The sequence below is a fragment of the Littorina saxatilis genome, linkage group LG2, assembly GCF_037325665.1.
Source record: "Littorina saxatilis isolate snail1 linkage group LG2, US_GU_Lsax_2.0, whole genome shotgun sequence".
NCBI lineage: Eukaryota > Metazoa > Mollusca > Gastropoda > Littorinimorpha > Littorinidae > Littorina > Littorina saxatilis.
In genome coordinates, this window is record NC_090246.1 from 102,477,218 (window position 1) to 102,500,971 (window position 23,754).

At 42.8% G+C, this 23,754-nt stretch overlaps 1 protein-coding gene across 2 annotated transcripts in view; it reads right to left on the reverse strand.

Annotated features, from left to right (window-relative positions):
- Positions 1–1,352: 1,352 nt before the first annotated feature.
- LOC138960383 (cytochrome c oxidase assembly protein ctaG-like) overlaps positions 1,353–23,754 on the reverse strand; it is a 75,655-nt gene continuing 53,253 nt past the window's right edge. For both annotated transcript variants that reach the window (XM_070332279.1, XM_070332280.1), the window contains exon 6: positions 1,353–2,334. In XM_070332279.1, coding sequence (XP_070188380.1) covers positions 2,182–2,334 — 153 coding nt within the window. In that variant the 3' untranslated portion in view covers positions 1,353–2,181. The remainder of the gene's footprint in view (positions 2,335–23,754) is intronic.

Sequence of the window (23,754 nt, forward strand, 5' to 3'; positions counted from 1 at the left end):
CAGTATAGATCAATTGATCGATGTGTTAATACAGCCGCAGGAAGGCCGTTTACAAGTAATGTACCACGCCGTTTGGCGTCGGGGAGCTTTGATGAACAGCAAAATAAAGAAGATGTCAAGTCAAAGCAAGCATGGGTGAAACAGAAAAGTCAGTTAATAATCTTACTATTGAAACCTACACGACAGGCATTTCTTCTATTCAACACTTCCAGGGTGATGCAGTCATATGATCAGTTATAGGCAACAGAACAAACAACGTTAACGAAACTGATGTACCACGTGACATCACACACACGCCAGTGTAATACACGTGCTATATCTGCTTCCTTCCGTCCTTCCACGTTTTCGTGGTGATCAGCTCATCAGCAAGAAAATAGAACGCAAACTGATCGAATATTAAACGGATTACTGTGCAGAAATGTAATAATCACTTCCTCGTGTCTTACGTGTCTAATTTATTAAGCTACGCGATCAAGAAACTGGGCTATAAGGTTCACCTACTAGCTGACCTCGTGACTTCGGATCTCATGTCAACATCAGTCTCATTCAGAGCTTCTGAGCTTGGCGAAGTTGTCCCCCTTTACAGTCGACGTCTGGGCGAGGAGGGCTCAGGCTCTGATTGCATCATTCTTTCACATAATGGAAACATACTGATCCTTTGACACGATTTTTGCGAGAGAGAGAGAGAGAGAGAGAGAGAGAGGGAGAGAGAGAAAGAGCGAGCGACAGAGACAGACACAGTGACAGAAAGATTGAGAGACAGAGATGGAGAGACAGAATGAGAAGAAAAAGAAAAAGAAGCCAGCATGAGCTCAACTAAGAGATCGTAAAATGAAAGAGGAAGTAGACTTCAAGCTGCCAAGAAGTCTAGGATAACCTTGGGAAGAAGTAGAGAGCCTTGGTGAGCCAGCCATAGATCAATATTCCCCCATCCTCCATCCCGGCAGTCTGTACGAGAAACGGCGCCTCCGATTTATGGCCAGACCTAATTGCCGCCAATTGCCTACCGCGTCCGTGGGGAGCCTGAACAAATGTTTGTGCGGCCGTCAGAATGTATGATTCAGATTGGGCCCTTCTTGGCTTCATTTCCCCAGAAACATGCAATAACACAAGTGCCGTACACTACCTTCCTGTCAGTATGCGCACATAGCATCAACACGTACATTGCACACGCGTACACATAAAGATAGAGGTAGATAGAGAATTATGGCTGTTGTGGATCATTCAAACGACGAATAAGAAAAGATACATGTGTTGATTGTGTTTGGCCCTCTCAGGCGCCATGAGTCAAACGGGGTGCAAAAAAACATTCAACAACAACACAAAACATACACAAAGAACTTATTAATTCAATCAATTAATCATTCATTTATTTCATTAATACCATGTATTCTCTGTACAACTGTTATTGTTAAATAAAAATTACAAGAAAAAATAAAGCCAACTTCTGACATCAAAAGTCTCAAGATTCTTCAACCCCTGGAGTCAGTATAAGCGCCCGCGGACTCAATCAAGAGTCGCGAAGACACAAAGTCAAAGATGTCCAATTTTCGTCCCTCGTTTGGAAGAAAACGCAGATCAAAGTGATCACTGTCACTGTGTCTGTAGACGTACACGATCACGTCAGACACACGCAGAAGTTCTTCCTGGTCTCAAAAAAAGGTGTTGGAATATGACAAGGGCATCCAGTATCCCACCAAAGAGAGTGAGGATACATTCTTTTCTCAACCTCATTGATTCAAATATGCCTGTGTCGTGTAAGGCGTACTGTACGAATAGGGTTGAGACATTTCACTGTGCCTGAGGTAGGGGGACCTGGCCTCAAAGAACGTGTAGGAGAGGGTGAAGGTCACTGTGCCTGTGTCATGTAACCAGGCAGAGGGACCTGGAAGCCCTCCTTGGCCTCAAAGAACGTGTAGGAGAGGGTGAAGGTCACTGTGCCTGTGTCATGTAACCAGGGAGGGGGACCTGGAAGCCCTCCTTGGCCTCAAAGAACGTGTAGGAGAGGGTGAAGGTCACTGTGCCTGTGTCATGTAACCAGGGAGGGGGACCTGGAAGCCCTCCTTGGCCTCAAAGAACGTGTAGGAGAGGGTGAAGGTCACTGTGCCTGTGTCATGTAACCAGGCAGGGGGACCTGGAAGCCCTCCTTGGCCTCAAAGAACGTGTAGGAGAGGGTGAAGGTCACTGTGCCTGTGTCATGTAACCAGGGAGGGGGACCTGGAAGCCCTCCTTGGCCTCAAAGAACGTGTAGGAGAGGGTGATTGTCTCCACGCCCTGCAGCTTGGGGTCCTCGGCAAACTCGGGGTCGATGTAGAAGAACACTGGCATGTCCACCTGCAACAGAGAAAGGTACATCTCTATTACTGACAGGTTGTACTGAAGGGTCTTAGAGTACCCCTAATGAGCTCAGCGTGACTTGACACCTGTGGGTATAAAACAAAATTAAGTTACTTCCCAATGGCGCCCGACGCGTCCCTAATGAGCCCAGCTTTATGTGTTTCACTCGACTCCCTTCTCTAACCATAGAAACATAGAAGTAGCCACTACTCTATGTGTTTCACTCGACTCCCTTCTCTAACCATAGAAACATAGAAGTAGCCACTACTCTATGTGTTTCACTCGACTCCCTTCTCTAACCATAGAAACATAGAAGTAGCCACTACTCTATGTGTTTCACTCGACTCCCTTCTCTAACCATAGAAACATAGAAGTAGCCACTACTCTATGTGTTTCACTCGACTCCCTTCTCTAACCATAGAAACATAGAAGTAGCCACTACTCTATGTGTTTCACTCGACTCCCTTCTCTAACCATAGAAACATAGAAGTAGCCACTACTCTATGTGTTTCACTCGACTCCCTTCTCTAACCATAGAAACATAGAAGTAGCCACTCTATGTGTTTCACTCGACTCCCCTCTCTAACCATAGAAACATAGAAGTAGCCACTACTCTATGTGTTTCACTCGACTCCCTTCTCTAACCATAGAAAGATAGAAGTAGCCACTACTCTATGTGTTTCACTCGACTCCCTTCTCTAACCATAGAAAGATAGAAGTAGCCACTCTATGTGTTTCACTCGACTCTCTTCTCTAACCATAGAAACATAGAAGTAGCCACTACTCTATGTGTTTCACTCGACTCCCTTCTCTAACCATAGAAACATAGAAGTAGCCACTCTATGTGTTTCACTCGACTCCCTTCTCTAACCATAGAAAGATAGAAGTAGCCACTCTATGTGTTTCACTCGACTCCCTTCTCTAACCATAGAAACATAGAAGTAGCCACTACTCTATGTGTTTCACTCGACTCCCTTCTCTAACCATAGAAAGATAGAAGTAGCCACTCTATGTGTTTCACTCGACTCCCCTCTCTAACCATAGAAACATAGAAGTAGCCACTACTCTATGTGTTTCACTCGACTCCCTTCTCTAACCATAGAAACATAGAAGTAGCCACTCTATGTGTTTCACTCGACTCCCCTCTCTAACCATAGAAACATAGAAGTAGCCACTACTCTATGTGTTTCACTCGACTCCCTTCTCTAACCATAGAAAGATAGAAGTAGCCACTCTATGTGTTTCACTCGACTCCCCTCTCTAACCATAGAAACATAGAAGTAGCCACTACTCTATGTGTTTCACTCGACTCCCTTCTCTAACCATAGAAACATAGAAGTAGCCACTACTCTATGTGTTTCACTCGACTCCCTTCTCTAACCATAGAAAGATAGAAGTAGCCACTCTATGTGTTTCACTCGACTCCCCTCTCCTCCCACCGACTCGTCACTGAAACTAACTCCAAACGCTCTTTGCTCTAACCTTTTGACAAGCAAACATTTTTTTCGCTTGCCTCCAATTTGAAGCACGAAATGCAATTATGGGAGTGCACCATCCAGCAGGTAGAGGGAGAAAAAACAAGTCGCGTAAGGCGAAATTACTACATTTAGTCAAGCTGTGGAAGTCACAGTGTGCATAACAGAGTGAAACTGACGAGCCTGTTCAGCGGGGTAGTGGTTTCGCTGTGCTGCATAGCACGCTTTTCTGTACCTCTCTTCGTTTTAACTTTGTGAGCGTGTTTTTAATCCAAACATATCATATCTGTATGTTTTTGGAATCAGGAACCGACAAGGAATAAGATGAAATTGTTTTTAAATCGATTTCGGAAATGTAATTTTAATAATAATTTTTATATTTTTAATTTTCAGAGCTTGTTTTTAATCCGAATATAACATATTTATATGTTTTTGGAATCAGAAAATGATGAAGAATAAGATAAACGTAAATTTGGATCGTTTAAAAAAAAACATTTGTTTTTACAATTTTCAGATTTTTAATGACCAAAGTCATTAATTAATTTTTAAGCCACCAAGCTGAAATGCAATACCGAAGTCCGGCCTTCGTCGAAGATTGCTGGGCCAAAATTTTAATCAATTTGATTGAAAAATGAGGGTGTGACAGTGCCGCCTCAACTTTTACAAAAAGCCGGATATGACGTCATCAAAGATATTTATCGTAAAAAAGAAAAAAAAGGCCGGGGATATCATTCCCAGGAACTCTCATGTCAAATTTCATAAAGATCGGTCCAGTAGTTTGGTCTGAATCGCTCTACACACACAGAGAGACACACACACACACACACACACACATACACACATACACACCACAACCCTCGTCTCGATTCCCCCCTCTACGTTAAAACATTTAGTCAAAACTTGACTAAATGTAAAAAGAGAGAGAGAGAGACGAGGGGGGGACTCTAGAGTGGTCTAAAGGTATAAACAGAATGGTAGAATGTTCTATGAATTGTTATCCAGCAAAAACTCACACACAAAAATAACCCCGAGTACTTTCAGACTTGGGCCATTACACTTTTAACAAATCTCCCGGCCTTTGATCAATCTTTAGCTTTCTATCAAGCAGTTCCTTTGTGGTCGAAATAGTTTCAAGCAATCAGACTTGGGCCAATAGTTATAAGGCTTCGTCCCGACAATACATTCCATCCAACACGTTTACACTGACACCTATAGACATGTAGAAACAAAGCAATTAGCAGAAGTAGTAGCGAGACAGACACGGCAGACGAAGAGATAATTTAAATAACAATGCAACGTCACGGCAACTCCAGACTATTAGACCGCTGCACAGAGAAAGCGCAATGAAGTGAGTTCGTGACAGCGGGAGAGAAGAAACAGCTGGCCCTGTGCTGTGACTTATAGGGAAGGGGGCTGGCAAAACAAACAGGGCTTGTTCTCCGACTTCTCAGGGGATCTGCTCACATCGCTACAATTATCGCTGTATCAGTGTATGGTTTCATGACCTGAAAATGTTACTTTTGGCGCCTTCTTTTTCAAGCTGTTGTATCCTGGATTCTGGAGATTATTTTTACGACAACATAATTATGACTGCTGTTTCTTGTCAGCAGAGAAAATGGAGGCGACTGAGTTTATCTACAAAGTAAAAACGAGGAAGAAAAAATGGTATGTAAAACATGTACTCAATCAACTGTGGTTCACACTAACCACAGGGTTGTAAGAAATATTTTCTATTGTTACGCTACATTACATTTGGTTGCATAACAGGATTTCCGGTTAGTAGTTTTAACGTCTGTTTCCTGCCAGTTTATAACCTTGTTGGAATGGGTTCTATTTTGAACAATGCCACAGACAGTCACTTCTACCTCCACAGACGATCTGAGCCCTCTCAAGCGCGGCACTCAACTCAACGCTGTTTGGAGCAGGCTCACCAGTCTCAGATACCCTGTACTTTCTTTCTTTATTTATTTATTTATTTGGTGTTTAACGTCGTTTTCAACCATTCAAGGTTATATCGCGACGGAGGGAAGGGGGGGGGGGGGAGATGGGATAGAGCCACTTGTCAATTGTTTCTTGTTCACAAAAGCACTAATCAAAAATTTGCTCCAGGGGCTTGCAACAATATATTACCTTACTGGGAGAATGCAAGTTTCCAGTACAAAGGACTTAACATTTCTTACATACTGCTTGACTAAAATCTTTACAAACATTGACTATATTCTATACAAGAAACACTTAACAAGGGTAAAAGTAGAAACAGAATCCGTTAGTCGCCTCTTACGACATGCTGGGGAGCATCGGTTAAATTCTTTCTCGTCCCAACCAATATGGGACTCCCCCTAACCCGCGGGGGGCTACCCTCTACCTTCAACACCTGGACAATTCATGTAATCACTCAAAGTGCTTGTGAGTCAGAGGGGAGACTAAAGATAATGCAACCGATAACCAGCAGCGTTGACCATCACCACTGACCATGCAGCTATTGACCACAGGGGTCCACCTTCACACCACGTGCAGCCCAACAGCTATGGACAGCGAATTACCACGACCAGCAACATCCATTAACAGCTTAGGCAAATGAGATACAGCAGATTACGAAGAGGGAACGGATTGCTAGACTGAGCGCCAGGCGCTCTTTCCCCCACGAGGTCTGGCCCAAGTTGACACTATGCTGCCTTTTTGTAGCCATTGAAAGCAATTACTCAAACACAAGTAAAAGACGTAAGAACAAGCATATGATAGGGTCTATGTTCACAACTCCCCTGTCTGAGACCGTTGTTTAGACTTTGAGGTATTCAGGGCCTCGGGAAATAAATCATTCCGACACACCGGCTTACGCTGGCTTACTGGAATACGCACTGTAAACCCTGATACGCACATCCAAGCGGCTCTTGAAGATAGTCGGTGCCGTGGATCAGGTAAGCTATTAATAACAGTTTGACTCTCTCCGAGAAGAAAGACTTCTTTGTTGTTGTTTAGAATAAAACTGGTTTCCTAAAGGTCTTTTTAAAGTGCGTTCTCGTTTGTCCACATTGGCAGACTCAACTGGTAGATGCCGTGTTCATATCTGTAGGTATACACAAAGCCACATCTCCGCCTTCGGTGCTATAGTGTTAGGAGCTTGAGCTACTGCTATATATATAGTGTTAGGAGCTTGAGCTACTGCTATATATATAGTGTTAGGAGCTTGAGCTACTGCTATATGTATAGTGTTAGGAGCTTGAGATACTGCTATATGTATAGTGTTAGGAGCTTGAGCTACTGCTATATGTATAGTGTTAGGAGCTTGAGATACTGCTATATGTATAGTGTTAGGAGCTTGAGCTACTGCTATATATATAGTGTTAGGAGCTTGAGCTACTGCTATATGTATAGTGTTAGGAGCTTGAGATACTGCTATATGTATAGTGTTAGGAGCTTGAGATACTGCTATATGTATAGTGTTAGGAGCTTGAGCTACTGCTATATGTATAGTGTTAGGAGCTTGAGATACTGCTATATGTATAGTGTTAGGAGCTTGAGATACTGCTATATGTATAGTGTTAGGAGCTTGAGATACTGCTATATGTATAGTGTTAGGAGCTTGAGATACTGCTACATCTGGGTAAGGAGCACTTCTACCATACACTTGACACGGTGATCTCAAATTAACACTTTTTCTCTGCTTATTCTGTCAGCTTGTTACTGTCGTCAGGGCTGTTTTCCTGGCTTCTTCTTCTTCTTCGTCTTCCTTCACGTCCATTGTCCTGACTCAAAAGCGTACGTCAGTATATCGACTGAAGTGAATGTCTGACTGCAGAAACGAGATATTATTCAAAACGGAGTGTACAACTCACAACAGCTAGCGCCTAGTGGACTGGAGCTACGCCTTGTGTCCGATTTAAAACAAAACAAAACAAACAAACAAAGAGAGAGAGAGAATTAGAGAGAGAGAGAATGAGAGAGAGAGAGAATATGAGAGAGACAGAGAGAATGAGAGAGAGAGAATGAGAGAGAGAGAGAGAGAGAGAGAGAGAGAGAGAGAGAGAGAGAGAGAGAGAGAGAGAGAGAGAGAGAGAATGAGAGAATGAGAGAGAGACAGCTGCCGACAGCAAACATTATCCAGATTTCCATTTTTTGTCTTCAGCAAGAATGCAACAACTTTGCAAACCTCAAAACAGTAACAGTCTTTCAGTAATGTTTGAACCCCCCCCCCCCCCCCCCCCCCGGATCAATTTGCAAAACCGTACAACGGCTGAGAAAGCATGTACATGCATGAGTCGCCGATTGGTAGTCCTTCTACTTTCAACACTCTTCAAAGAGATGCCGGTGAAGAATCGTCTGCCCCAAAGGCATCATAGCTGCGGCAGAAATGACAGGGACGGTGACAGACCACAAACGCAAGCCACAATTTTCCCACCGTCCCCCTCGGCTGGAACTAAAGCCGATGACTCAACCCTTTTGTCTCCAGAGCCGCAGAGCGCGGCACTGTCATTCCTCGCTTTTTACTAGCACGTCAAGCCTCCCTTTGCACCCCGGCCCTCTGTGTCAGCGCGGCGAACTTGGGGGCAATTTTCACGCACATAATAAACCCGCTTGTCCCCGCCTCGGGTCGGGGATGGACGTTTCGAGCCAGACTGTCGAGGAAGGTTAAGACACAGGTGAAAAAGAAACCGAACTTTCTGGAGTGTTTCTGGAAGGCCCTTTTTCTACTTCACTGGTTGGTTATTTCATTGAAGTGTGTTAGTCCAGGGGTTAACTTCGGCTGCTGAAATATGGTGCAGCTATGCAAAACACGACTCGGGCAAAAACGGACGTGTTTCCACAAAGATTGACTCCGAGAGCTTGGAATGTGTGTATAGAGACGGGAGAACTGAGCAAAGGGGAGAGTAAGAGAGAGAGAGAGAGAGAGAGAGAGAGAGAGAGAGAGAGAGAGAGAGACAGAGAGAGAGAGACAGAGAGAGAGAGAAGAGAGAGAGAGAGAGAGAGAGAGAGAGAGAGAGAGAGACAGAATAGAGAGAGAGAGAGAGAGCTGTCAGCTAAATAATCCCACGGTCTATTGAATTACAGACTGGAGGGTAAAAAGGAAGTAATAGATACCCGAAAAGCTTTTCTCTCATGACATTCCGGCAAAACACAGGCATCCCTTGGGAAGCAAAACTAGGACAGCAACCACAGAGATATCTCTGTGACAGCAACCAAGCCTCCAGACACATAATTATAGGTTCACGTGGTAAAATGTACATGTTCTTCCCCCGAAGGAAGGATTTCTTTGTCACAACTTCTTTGCCTCCTCCTACACTCTGCACTCCGGCGATGTTAACAAGTCTACACATACAAAGCATAGAGCCTGAACCTTGTCAAATGATCAGACCGTAGGGTTAGGGTAAGATATTAAGAGCTGTGCGAATGGAACGGAATACCACCCAGAGTCAAGCTCTCAGGCATTTGAATTATTCTAAAGTCAAAGCTGAAACAACAACAAAATCATGTTGTGCCGGCTCATCACAAACAACAACAAAAATCATGTTGTGCCGGCTCATCACAAACAGTTATTGCTGTCAAACTTTCAACATGAACGTACGCAAAACGGTGATATGTGTCTGCCTGTCTGTGAGCCATTCACAATAGTGATATGTGTCTGCCTCAGTGTGAGCCATTCACAATAGTTTTAAAGTTAGCTGTAGGGTAAGCATCCCCGTATGAATTAGTTTAGGATTAGACTATAGGTTTAGGTTTTAGATTAACTAATGATAACGTAAACCCACAATATTGCCCGGAATCCCATCCTCTCAATTTATTGATATAATCGTCGTCAGCAATTCTCGTCAACACTTTTCAAACAGCACTGACGAGCTGCAATTTTCTTTGGCATCAGCTCCCGATATTCGATGACCAAACATGCCCCCCGGCCTTGACGGGAAGATATCCTCCCTCATCTCTATACATACGCCCGTGGCCAGAAGCAATGTTTTCCATGGACATGGGCCAAGAAGCCAAGAAACGGCACTCGGGCATTAGTTAACCCACAACTTCCCGTTATCAATGCTGGCTGACCAGTGCACCAAGAGGCACTGAATAAAACTACGATTCTTCTATATTTCTTGATTTAGTCTGTAGGCCATTGTGTCCAATGCTGACCAATAGTTAAGCCCAATCCCTTATTTGCTTGCCATCTGCAAAGATGTCTATGAACATCAGCCAATTAACAGCGAAACGTTACTCAGACATTATTACCGAAACACACACATCACGGTGGCTGACCAGTCCGTTGGATAGAACCTCTCTTCTTCCTCCTTCGGTCTATGTGACTGGCCTGTCCAAACACAAACGCGTGTTTGTTTGAAAGTATGCGAGCGTGCGTGCGTGCGTACGTGCTAATTGCTTGCTATTGTACAAGACTCAATACTTTTTAGTGATACTGACTCAAAGTTTCTGTTACTGTAAGAGCATCTGCTGGGGTCCAAGGAAGGGCGGCTCAGCAAACAGTGATGTATGGTTTGACCAGTAACAAGCTTCAGCTTTCCTATTTCAGGAACAGCAAACTCGCACTGTATCCGCCGTCTGCTTGAAGAAGGAAAGACTTGCGTATAAACGACTGCCAGATGGCATTCTGTCATGCCAAGTTTTTGACCCTTGCGATCTGTACCAGCTCTTGGCTTTTCTCGCGATGGTTTTTTTTAAAGTGTACGGAAATCAAACAATTTAATGGACACATTAAATTGTATGTTTCTATCGATGACCAGCTCAGCTGATTTGGAGCCATCTGAATGAAAGAAGACAAATGAACAGATTTATTGATTAATTTGGTGTTTAACGTCGTTTTCAACCGTTCAAGGTTATATGGCGACGGAGAAAGGGGTGAGAAAATGAACAGATTACAAATGCGTAAAGTGATCAAATAACACTAGGCCAACAACAACAACAAAGCAACCAGCCATGTGCTTCCGGTCTTGCCAGCGATCCAAAAGAAGAAAAGCAATACTAAATGATTCGAATGATGAATTAGACCAATCGCGACAACAACAAATAACCAAGTACACATCGCGACAACAACAAATAACCAAGTACACATCGCGACAACAACAAATAACCAAGTACACATCGCGACAACAACAAATAACCAAGTACACATCGCGACAACAACAAATAACCAAGTACACATCGCGACAACAACAAATAACCAAGTAGTAGTACACATCGCGACAACAACAAATAACCAAGTAGTAGTACACATCGCGACAACAACAAATAACCAAGTACACATCGCGACAACAACAAATAACCAGGTACAAATCGACCCTGCTTCTTCGTTGATGGGCTGAAAGTCACACGGCTGTTACCTGTATGGCCCAGGGCCGGACTACCGGGGGGGGGGGGGGGGGGGGGGGGGGTTATGGGGGTTGCGCAATCCCCCCCTAGCCTAAACATATACCTCACTTATTTAAAACATTTTTTATTATTGTTTATTTTATGCCGTTTCATGAAAGGAGCCCCCTGACCGGCCCCCACAAGGGGCTCTGCCCCTTGACCCCGCCAGGGGGAACTTCCCCCTGGACCACCACTGGCACCCCCCCCCCCCCCTCCTCTTAGCCTAGTCCAGCCCTGTGGCCGTTTACTATACCCCGCTATCTGGGCAGCCAGGCGACGCTTTCGGGGGATGCATGCTATTTTGGTGTTCCTACAACCCATCGAACATGGACATGGATTACAGGATCTTTTCCGTGGTTAACTAGAAATCAACCACAAATGTACGCGCGACCAGATTTTTAAAACGCGACCGAGACCACAAGACACCGAAAGGGAACGACAACTGCGCCTTGTACTTCCTGCCTGCCAGACGTGACTTTTCACGCCAGAGACACGCGCCGATAAGCCCGTGACAAATGTCTGAATTGACGGTATCGCTTCCTCCCTGCTGTCTCGCAAATTCTCCCATCTGTGTATACCCCCCGGGATCTTTCCGATTGGGGCTGAAGAAAGCGTTGGAAGCAAAGTTGTAACACACCCTTTGCTAGAAGTCCTATTGTTGGTCCAGAGAACTGGGCATGGGGTCGAGTCTTTGCTCAGGCCGTACTTGGCTCGATCAAGACTTTCTTGTAACACAAAACAAAAATATGTTAAAACATTTAGTCAAAACTTGACTAAATGTAACAAAGCCTAAAATATAAAAAAATCGTTTCCTGAACAAAAAACGAAAACAAAACCTCTGCTGACGTCCAGCATCTCTGACACTGGTCGCTGTACTTTTATTGACATTTCACTTTTTTTTTTCTGTTTGAGTGTGTGCGTGTTGTGTTTTGAGGGGCGAGAGGGGGGTTGTCCGCAAAAGCCACGTTTCATCAAACACTATCCCTCGTTTCTCACTTCTCACACATCAAGACCCTACAGTGCCAGACTGATTAGATTTTCTTGGTCAGGTCCTTTGTCACTCAAGCCGAGGTGCTGGACCAAGAAATGCTTTCAAGTTCCTGCCATAGTTCCGGCCGATCGAGAACACAGACATATTTCGTAAACTGTGCTGCCAAGACAAATGAATGCTTGTTTTGGGTTTCTAACGTGATATGTTAGATTGTTGGAGTTTAAAAGCTGAGCTTCACTGAGAAGAAGAAGTGTAAGACATGCACACCCAGAACGGTACACATAAATCCCGTCATACAGCCGTGTGCGGGTCAAGGAGACTTGCTTATTCGACAGACACTGCACACCTTTTGACTAAATATTTATGTTATGTTATACACATTGTTTTTTTCTTCATGTTTTTTTTTAAATTAGAGACAGTGGGTGCGAGTGTGTTAAACAGAGAAAGAGGAAGGGGCCGGTAGAAAGAGACTGAGCTAGAGAGGAAGAGATTGTGTGTCAACGTAAATTTACAAAACGTTTTGCTGACATCTTATATATAGCGCTCACATGATGTACACTGCATCTGTGCGACATGACATGCACTTTGCATCTGTGCGACGTGACATGCACTTTGCATCTGTGCAACATGACACTGTGCGACATGACATGCACTTTGCATCTGTGCGACATGACATGCACTTTGCATCCGTGCGACGTGACATGCACTTTGCATCTGTGCGACATGACATGCACTTTGCATCTGTGCGACATGACATGCACTTTGCATCTGTGCGACATGACATGCACTTTGCATCTGTGCGACATGACATGCACTTTGCATCTGTGCGACATGACATGCACTTTGCATCTGTGCGACATGACATGCACTTTGCATCTGGGCGACATGACATGCACTTTGCTGGCAAAGAAGCTGGGAAAGCCAGGGAAACTTCCCTGTTATCAGGGGCCGACGGAAACATTGCATGCACTTGTCGCTTCTGGCCATGACGCGCGTAACGTGCACGTGCAACCTGTGCAACTGACAAGGAAGTGCACATCAGTGTAGGCCACGGACAGACTATCTGCAACTGACAAGGAAGTGCACATCAGTGCAGGCCACGGACAGACTATCTGCAACTGACAAGGAAGTGCACATCAGTGTAGGCCACGGACAGACTATCTGCAACTGACAAGGAAGTGCACATCAGTGTAGGCCACGGACAGACTATCTGCAACTGACAAGGAAGTGCACATCAGTGCAGGCCACGGACAGACTATCTGCAACTGACAAGGAAGTGCACATCAGTGTAGGCCACGGACAGACTATCTGCAACTGACAAGGAAGTGCACATCAATGCAGGCCACGGACAGACTATCTGCAACTGAAAAGGAAGTGCACATCAGTGTAGGCCACGGACAGACTATCTGCAACTGACAAGGAAGTGCACATCAGTGCAGGCCACGGACAGACTATCTGCAACTGACAAGGAAGTGCACATCAGTGCAGGCCACGGACAGACTATCTGCAACTGACAAGGAAGTGCACATCAGTGTAGGCCACGGACAGACTATCTGCAACTGACAAGGAAGTGCACATCAGTGCAGGCCACGGACAGACTATCTGCAACTGACAAGGAAGTGCACATCAGTCAGTGTAGGCCACGGACAGACTATTTCGTAAGTGTGTGTGCACTTCAGGCTTAGGCACAACTGATACAGAACACGTAATAGAAGTAAGTGTGAATTTAAAAACAATGCTTCAATACAATATCGACCCTAACATTTTCCGCGACAGGTTTCAAGGCGTGCCTGGACCTCAAGACACAGAAGACTGCACCCACGGTTTCTGGTTGGACACAACAGGTACAAAACACACAACAGGTACAAAACACACAACAGGTACAAAACACACAACAGGTACAAAACACACAACAGGTACAAAACACACAACAGGTACAAAACACACAACAGGTACAAAACACACAACAGGTACAAAACACACAACAGGTACAAAACACACAACAGGTACAAAACACACAACAGGTACAAAACACACAACAGGTACAAAACACACAACAGGTACAAAACACACAACAGGTACAAAACACACAACAGGTACAAAACACACAATAGCGGCGCATACAAATTAGCGTGCCTTAGAAAAGCAATGACGCAAAACAATTTTTCTAAGGAACTTTTTCCTCGTGAAAATCGTGACCAATAGGATTTAATGTTCCTTACATAGTCATTACTGTCTCTCTGTCTTATTTTAGCCTTCTTAGAAAACAAGTCACTTAAAGCAAAATGATCTCACTTGAACTGATCACGCCCTTATCACAAGATTCCTGCTTATGTAAGCAGGATATCGTATAAGTATCTTATAACTATACTATCGTTAGTATGTTATAACCCTGTCACAAGATATCTATCGTTAGTATGTTATAACCCTGTCACAAGATATCTATCGTTAGTATGTTATAACCCTGTCACAAGATATCTATCGTTAGTATGTTATAACCTGTCACACGATATCTATCGTTAGTATGTTATAACCCTGTCACAAGATATCTATCGTTAGTATGTTATAACCCTGTCACAAGATATCTATCGTTAGTATGTTATAACCCTGTCACAAGATATCTATCGTTAGTATGTTATAACCTGTCACAAGATATCTATCGTTAGTATGTTATAACACTGTCACAAGATATCTATCGTTAGTATGTTATAACCCTGTCACAAGATATCTATCGTTAGTATGTTATAACCCTGTCACAAGATATCTATCGTTAGTATGTTATAACCCTGTCACAAGATATCTATCGTTAGTATGTTATAACCCTGTCACAAGATATCTATCGTTAGTATGTTATAACCCTGTCACAAGATATCTATCGTTAGTATGTTATAACCCTGTCACAAGATATCTATCGTTAGTATGTTATAACCTGTCACACGATATCTATCGTTAGTATGTTATAACCCTGTCACAAGATATCTATCGTTAGTATGTTATAACCCTGTCACAAGATATCTATCGTTAGTATGTTATAACCCTGTCACAAGATATCTATCGTTAGTATGTTATAACCTGTCACACGATATCTATCGTTAGTATGTTATAACCCTGTCACAAGATATCTATCGTTAGTATGTTATAACCTGTCACAAGATATCTATCGTTAGTATGTTATAACCCTGTCACAAGATATCTATCGTTAGTATGTTATAACCTGTCACAAGATATCTATCGTTAGTATGTTATAACCCTGTCACAAGATATCTATCGTTAGTATGTTATAACCTGTCACAAGATATCTATCGTTAGTATGTTATAACCCTGTCACAAGATATCTATCGTTAGTATGTTATAACCTGTCACAAGATATCTATCGTTAGTATGTTATAACCCTGTCACAAGATATCTATCGTTAGTATGCTATAACCTGTCACAAGATATCTATCGTTAGTATGTTATAACCTGTCACAAGATATCTATCGTTAGTATGTTATAACCCTGTCACAAGATATCTATCGTTAGTATGTTATAACCCTGTCACAAGATATCTATCGTTAGTATGTTATAACCTGTCACAAGATATCTATCGTTAGTATGTTATAACCTGTCACAAGATATCTATCGTTAGTATGTTATAACCTGTCACAAGATATCTATCGTTAGTATGTTATAACCTGTCACAAGATATCTATCGTTAGTATGTTATAACCCTGTCACAAGATATCTATCGTTAGTATGTTATAACCCTGTCACAAGATATCTATCGTTAGTATGTTATAACCTGTCACAAGATATCTATCGTTAGTATGTTATAACCCTGTCACAAGATATCTATCGTTAGTATGTTATAACCCTGTCACAAGATATCTATCGTTAGTATGTTATAACCCTGTCACAAGATATCTATCGTTAGTATGTTATAACCCTGTCACAAGATATCTATCGTTAGTATGTTATAACCTGTCACAAGATATCTATCGTTAGTATGTTATAACACTGTCACAAGATATCTATCGTTAGTATGTTATAACCTGTCACAAGATATCTATCGTTAGTATGTTATAACACTGTCACAAGATATCTATCGTTAGTATGTTATAACCCTGTCACAAGATATCTATCGTTAGTATGTTATAACCCTGTCACAAGATATCTATCGTTAGTATGTTATAACCCTGTCACAAGATATCTATCGTTAGTATGTTATAACCCTGTCACAAGATATCTATCGTTAGTATGTTATAACCCTGTCACAAGATATCTATCGTTAGTATGTTATAACCTGTCACAAGATATCTATCGTTAGTATGTTATAACACTGTCACAAGATATCTATCGTTAGTATGTTATAACCCTGTCACAAGATATCTATCGTTAGTATGTTATAACCCTGTCACAAGATATCTATCGTTAGTATGTTATAACCCTGTCACAAGATATCTATCGTTAGTATGTTATAACCCTGTCACAAGATATCTATCGTTAGTATGTTATAACCCTGTCACAAGATATCTATCGTTAGTATGTTATAACCCTGTCACAAGATATCTATCGTTAGTATGTTATAACCCTGTCACAAGATATCTATCGTTAGTATGTTATAACCCTGTCACAAGATATCTATCGTTAGTATGTTATAACCCTGTCACAAGATATCTATCGTTAGTATGTTATAACCTGTCACAAGATATCTATCGTTAGTATGTTATAACCTGTCACAAGATATCTATCGTTAGTATGTTATAACCCTGTCACAAGATATCTATCGTTAGTATGTTATAACCTGTCACAAGATATCTATCGTTAGTATGTTATAACCTGTCACAAGATATCTATCGTTAGTATGTTATAACCCTGTCACAAGATATCTATCATTAGTATGTTATAACCTGTCACAAGATATCTATCGTTAGTATGTTATAACCCTGTCACAAGATATCTATCATTAGTATGTTATAACCTGTCACAAGATATCTATCGTTAGTATGTTATAACCTGTCACAAGATATCTATCGTTAGTATGTTATAACCCTGTCACAAGATATCTATCGTTAGTATGTTATAACCCTGTCACAAGATATCTATCGTTAGTATGTTATAACCCTGTCACAAGATATCTATCGTTAGTATGTTATAACCCTGTCACAAGATATCTATCGTTAGTATGTTATAACCCTGTCACAAGATATCTAACATAGAGAACCAAGACACAATGTTAACAGACTTCCATGTTGCGTTTATTTATATCACTACATGCAGTCAGTGGCATTATGGTTCATGGCTCATCGTCCACAGTTCAGGTCCCAATTTATCAACTCGCGACAGCCAAAAAGACACACAAAGAGGATAATTTGATTCTAATTATAAGAGAACACGATGAAAAATGAGCAACGAACACTAATCGATGCGGTTTTTGAATGGAGAAGAATTGTGTGACTGTAAGGCAACCGGAAAACGCTGTGAGGGGTCATGCAGTTGCCAGCTGGCGCCATTCTTCTTTCTCTTATGATAATTCTGCTGGCAACGGTTAGAAATCAATCAGGGTTTGTTGTGAAGATACATACAGACTTCTTCCCTCTGTCTCTCTGGACAGAATCACGCATACACGTGTATAAACACCCTCTCTCATGCACAGAGCGAGAGACGGAGAAAGAGACCTTTAAACCCCGACGAAAGCGTTTTTTCCCAACGCTAAAAATAACAAACAGCAACGATTACTGAAGACGTGAGTAATATGATGACCAGAAGATACACACCTGATGAAACACCACGGTTTACGAACTGATAATTGCTGAACACAGTGATTAAGGTGCAATTGAGTATCGATTAACCCACATACAGACGCCTTACCATTGATGTGCAACACCCTTTGAGCGACATGACAGAGTCTCAATGACTGACGGCCCTGGGGCACAAGTCTGTTTCATGCTGATGTACAAACTGATAATCTTCCTAATAGGGAGTCGCCCGACGCAGTCACCAAGAATTGTGTCCGCTAAAATGCTGTAAAGTGCATTCGAAAATATACAAAGGGCACCAGGAATTGTGTCTCTTTAAATGCTGTATTAAAGTACATTCCAAAAGTGTACTAAGGGCATGAACATGGGCAGTGCACCTCTCTCTCTCTCTCTCTCTCTCTCTCTCTCTCTCTCTCTCTCTCTCTCTCTCTCTCTCTCTCTCTCTCTCTCTCTCTCCCCCCCCCCCTCAGTTATAACAATAACGTGAAATCTGAGTCACCTTACGGACACATGCAGCATCACAGTCACAAGAATGCGCTTCGTCATGGGAAATTCCAGTGACCGCAAAGTCTTGGTCATCACCTCAAATAACCCAGATCCATCGATTTTTCTTTTAGTGCCAAAGAACGTATCCATGTCGTGCCGAATTCACGGAATTGCCGAATTCGCGGAATCGGCAACATTTTTGCCCATTTCGCGTAATCGGCAAAACGCTGCCCATTACGTGAAATCGGCAGCGTTTTGCCGAAAATGCGGAAAGCCTTCTAAAATTTGCCCATTTCGCAAAAGCGACAGCCAGTCTGTTACTTTTTGTGTCACCAGAACATTGCATTAACATTGCTTTACCTCTCCACTATGTTTTGTATGGTCTATATTCGTCTGTGTCGAGCATAACTCCGGAAATGCATGAAAACTACACTTTCTGCAATAACTTGCCATAACTTATCGATTATTGCGATATCTATCCATTGGAGTATCTAGTTGTCTAAGTGTGATGATATCCCAGGCATTTGAGAACTTTAAAACCAAAAAGTGGCTGCCGATTTTGCAAAATGGGCAAATTTTAGAAGCCTTCACGCGATTTCGGCAAAACGCTGCCGATTTCACGTATTGGGCCGCGTTTTGCCGATTACGCGAAGTGGGCAAAAATGTTGCCCATTAAGCGGAATCGGCAATTATGTGAATTCGGCACGACATATATATATATATATACTAGAGGGCGAGACAGAGACAGACAGCGTGGCGGTTCACCACAATCACCTTTGAAGGCGAAGTCCTGTCAAACGGGATTGAGAATTTTAGAGCTTATTTCTTAGCCCTATATTATCTGTTATGGCTTCTCAAATGCCAGAACATACAGACAGACAAAAGCCGCCAGACCCCATCACAAACAGAACTCTACAATCCACAGGTGTTGCCTCCACACACACACACACACACATAGACACAGACACAGAAGCCGTATATATCTATCTATATATATAAATATATAGAGATAGATGACAGTGGATTTTTCGATAAATAGATTCGACCTTTGCACTTTTACAGTGAGGACAACTTACGGGTACATGCAAGGAAAGCCCACAACTTCTAAGGCGAGTCTGCTTTGAAGGGCGACGGTAGTCTCCCTGTCACACTCGACCCCCTTTGAATGAACTTAGGTCCCTCCAAGGTGGAATGGGAACAGCACGAAAATGATTCAGTGGCCTGAACATTTCATGTCGAGTCCCATCGCTGTCGACGACGCCAAATGTAACCGAGTGCCAAAACACGAAGTCACACGGGATTGAGAATAACTGTTATGGCTTCTCGAAGGAAGGCCTGAACATACAGACACACCAAAGCCGCCAGACCACATCACAAACAGAACTCTACAATCCACAGGTGTTGCCCACACACACACACAAACACACATACACACACAGAAGCCGTATATATATATGTGTATATGTATATCTATATCTATAAATATATAGAGATAGATGACAGTGTATTTTTCGCGTGGCTATAAATTGATTCGACCTTTTCACTTTTACAGTAAGGACAACTTACGGGTGCAATCGTGACATTCTAAAAATAGTAACGTAGTAACGGGAATATGGATTGACGCCACACGAAGGAAGGGAGATAAACGCTGAAAACACTGGAGAAGATAAGGAAGAATTACTGGGAATGGATCCAGAGAAAACCAGAGAAAAACCAAAATCGGTTCAGCGCTGCGCGCTGAGAGCACGTGTTGAAATATCTCATCGATGAGGTTATGTCCGGGGTGTAGCTGAATACGGTCTCCAAATTTGAAAAAGATCCACCGAGAACTTTGGCTTGGCATCGCGGACACACACACACACGCGCACACACACACACACACACACACACACACACACACACACACACACACACACACACACACAGACAGACAGACAGGCAGAAGTCGTATATATATATATATAAATATACCAACTCCACTTCTCTCTATGTCTGATAATTATAACGTTGCAGCCAGCCTCTGACCGGGTGAATTTAAAACAGGGTAAATGGACAACAGTAAATTGAACACAGGGTAGATGAAACACAGGGTAAATGAAACACAGGGTACATAAAACACAGGGTAAATGAAACACAGGGTACATAAAACACAGGGTAAATGAAACACATGATACTTTGGACACAGGGTAAATGAAACACAGGGTAAATAGAACACAGGGTAAATGAAACACAGGGTAAATGAAACACAGGGTAAATGAAACACAGGGTAAATAGAACACAGGGTAAATGAAACACAGGGTAAATAGAACACATGGTAAATGAAACAAAGGGTACATAAAACACAGGGTAAATGAAATACAGGGTAAATAAAACACAGGGTAAATGAAATACAGGGTAAATAAAACACAGGGTAAATGAAATACAGGGTAAATAGAACACAGGGTAAATAGAACACAGGGTAAATGAAACACAGGGTACATTGAACACGGGGTAAATAAAACACAGGGTAAATAGAACACAGGGTAAATGAAACACAGGTTACATAAAACACAGGGTAAATGAAATACAGGGTAAATAAAACACAGGGTAAATAGAACACAGGGTAAATGAAACACATGATACATTGAACACAGGGTAAATGAAACACAGGGTAAATAGAACACAGGGTAAATGAAATATATACCAACACCACTTCTCTCTATGTCTGATAATTATAACGTTGCAGCCAGCCTCTGACCGGGTGAATTTAAAACAGGGTAAATGGACAACAGTAAATTGAACACAGGTTAGATGAAACACATGAGACATTGAACACAGGGTAAATGAAACACAGGGTAAATAGAACACAGGGTAAATGAAATACAGGGTAAATGAAATCAGGGACCTAGGTCTATGATGAAATACAGGGTAAATTGAACACAGAGTAAATGCAACACAGGCTGCATTGAACACAGGCTACATGAAACACAGGCTGCATTGAACACAGGGCAAATGAAACACAGGCTGCATTGAACACAGGGCAAATGAAACACAGGCTGCATTGAACACAGGGTAAATGAAACACAGGCTGCATTGAACACAGGCTACATGAAACACAGGCTGCATTGAACACAGGGCAAATGAAACACAGGCTGCATTGAACACAGGGTAAATGAAACACAGGCTGCATTGAACACAGGGTAAATGAAACACAGGCTGCATTGAACACAGGCTACATGAAACACAGGCTGCATTGAACACAGGGCAAATGAAACACAGGCTGCATTGAACACAGGGTAAATGAAACACAGGCTGCATTGAACACAGGGTAAATGAAACACAGGCTGCATTGAACACAGGGTAAATGAAACACAGGCTGCATTGAACACAGGGTAAATGAAACACAGGCTGCATTGAACACAGGGTAAATGAAACACAGGCTGCATTGAACACAGGGTAAATGAAACACAGGCTGCATTGAACACAGGCTGCATTGAACACAGGGTAAATTACACATTCCCCTCGGTCACTGTTCTCTGTAATGAAGGGCTTTGTCAAAAGGTTTTGACAGCCTCCCCTCCCCCACTTCATCCCTTGATGAGGTTCCTGTCAATTCCACTGAGGCCCATTTTGCAGCTGCCGTGGCTCCTGGTTAGATGAACCTTGGCCATTTCCAGACATTGCAAGGTCGCTCTGTGGCTCTAGGGAGAAACATTAGATCTGTTCTTACAGACATTTCCGAGGGAAGTGCAGTTTTTTCTCTTGATCTTATTGGACCTATCGAGAAATTGATATTTCGTGTTTCTGAGGCGCCAGCATCAGCAATGTCATGACATGAAAAAGAAAGACAGCCGGGCCGAAAGGACAAAATAAAAGAAATAAAGCAAGATGCAAGAAAGATCAGTTGGCGAAATGTTCATCTACATTAAAATAAAATAAATCCCTTTGTGAAGTGTCCAGACCATAATATTCAAACATAGACACTCCCCCTAACTAGCTTTAGGACTCCCCACCCTCTTTAATTCTATCTCTTTCTGATCCCCCCCTCTCTCTCTCTCTCTCTCTCTCTCTCTCTCTCTCTCTCTCTCTCTCTCTGTCCGTGTCTCTCTCTGTCCGTGTCTCGTTCTGTCTGTCTGTCTATCTGTCTATCTCTGTCTGCTGTCTGTCTCACTCTTTTTCTCGCTCGCTCTGTCTGTCTGTGATCTGTCTGTCTGTCTGTCTCTCTCTCTCTGTCCGTGTCTCTCTCTGTCCGTGTCTCGCTCAGTCTGTCTGTCTGTCTCACTCTCTTTTTCTCTCTATGTCTCTCTCTCTGTCTCTGTCTGTCTCTCGCTCTGTCTGTCTGTCTGTCTGTCTGTCTGTCCCTCTCTCTCTCTCTCTTTCTCTCTGTTCGTGTCTCGCTCTGTCTGTCTGTCTCTCTCTGTCTGTCTCACTCTCTTTTTCTCGCTCGCTCTGTCTGTCTGTCTGTCTGTCTTTCTCCCTCTCTCTCTCTCATCAAAGCAGCACAAGTGTTGAGTGGCTCTACAGGCAACAAGTGTTCCTTTATTGATTTTGCCGTTTCCATCAACCCGACTGGCACTAATAGAGAGCAGGAGAAAATACAGCGACATGCAAACGGAAACGTTGTGTGGAGTGATAGAAACCCACTCGCAAACGTTTTCTTCACGCGAGATTCGCCCGATTCCGTAAAATATTATGAAGATATGTGTGTGAAGCTGATTGCATCAAGGAGCGGCTGCGAGATATGTATATTATTTAAAAAGTGCCGTCCTCGTGCACGTGAACGCCACACCAGCCCACACACCAGGGGCGGACGAGGGGGGGGGGGGGCACAGGGGGCACGTGCCCCCCCCCCCCCCGAAAAAAAAGAAGAAGAAAAAAAAAAGATTTTTCTATGCTGATTCTATGACCATTTCTAAGTTCAAATGGCACCAGATGGCACCATTTTGCTTCTTTAGCTGTTTTTGTTCCAGGAGAAGTTTTTTTTTTGCATTTTAAATACTAAAAAAGCTTGGACCCCAACTTTTGCCGGTTTTTGGAATTTTCCAGGTTGCACCCATGGAAATGTACGCGGATCTGTACACAGGAAGCGCCTTGTCTGTTGTCCCTTTTACTTATAATTTATACGCTGGTTCCTTGGCTCAGTGGCTGCTTCTGTTTTACTTTATATCGGCCGTGAGGGTGAGAGAGAGAGAGAGTGAGAGAGAGAGCATTGACAAGGATGAATACACATACACCGCTACTGTAAAATACTCTCTCTCTCTCTCTCTACCCCCTCCCTCTCCCTCCCCCCCCTCTCTCTCTACCCCCCCCTCTCTCTCTCTCTCTCTTTTAGATCAAACAAATTAGGATGCCAAAGTACCTAGAACAGAACAATAATCACAGGTTCCTTCCTCGTTCT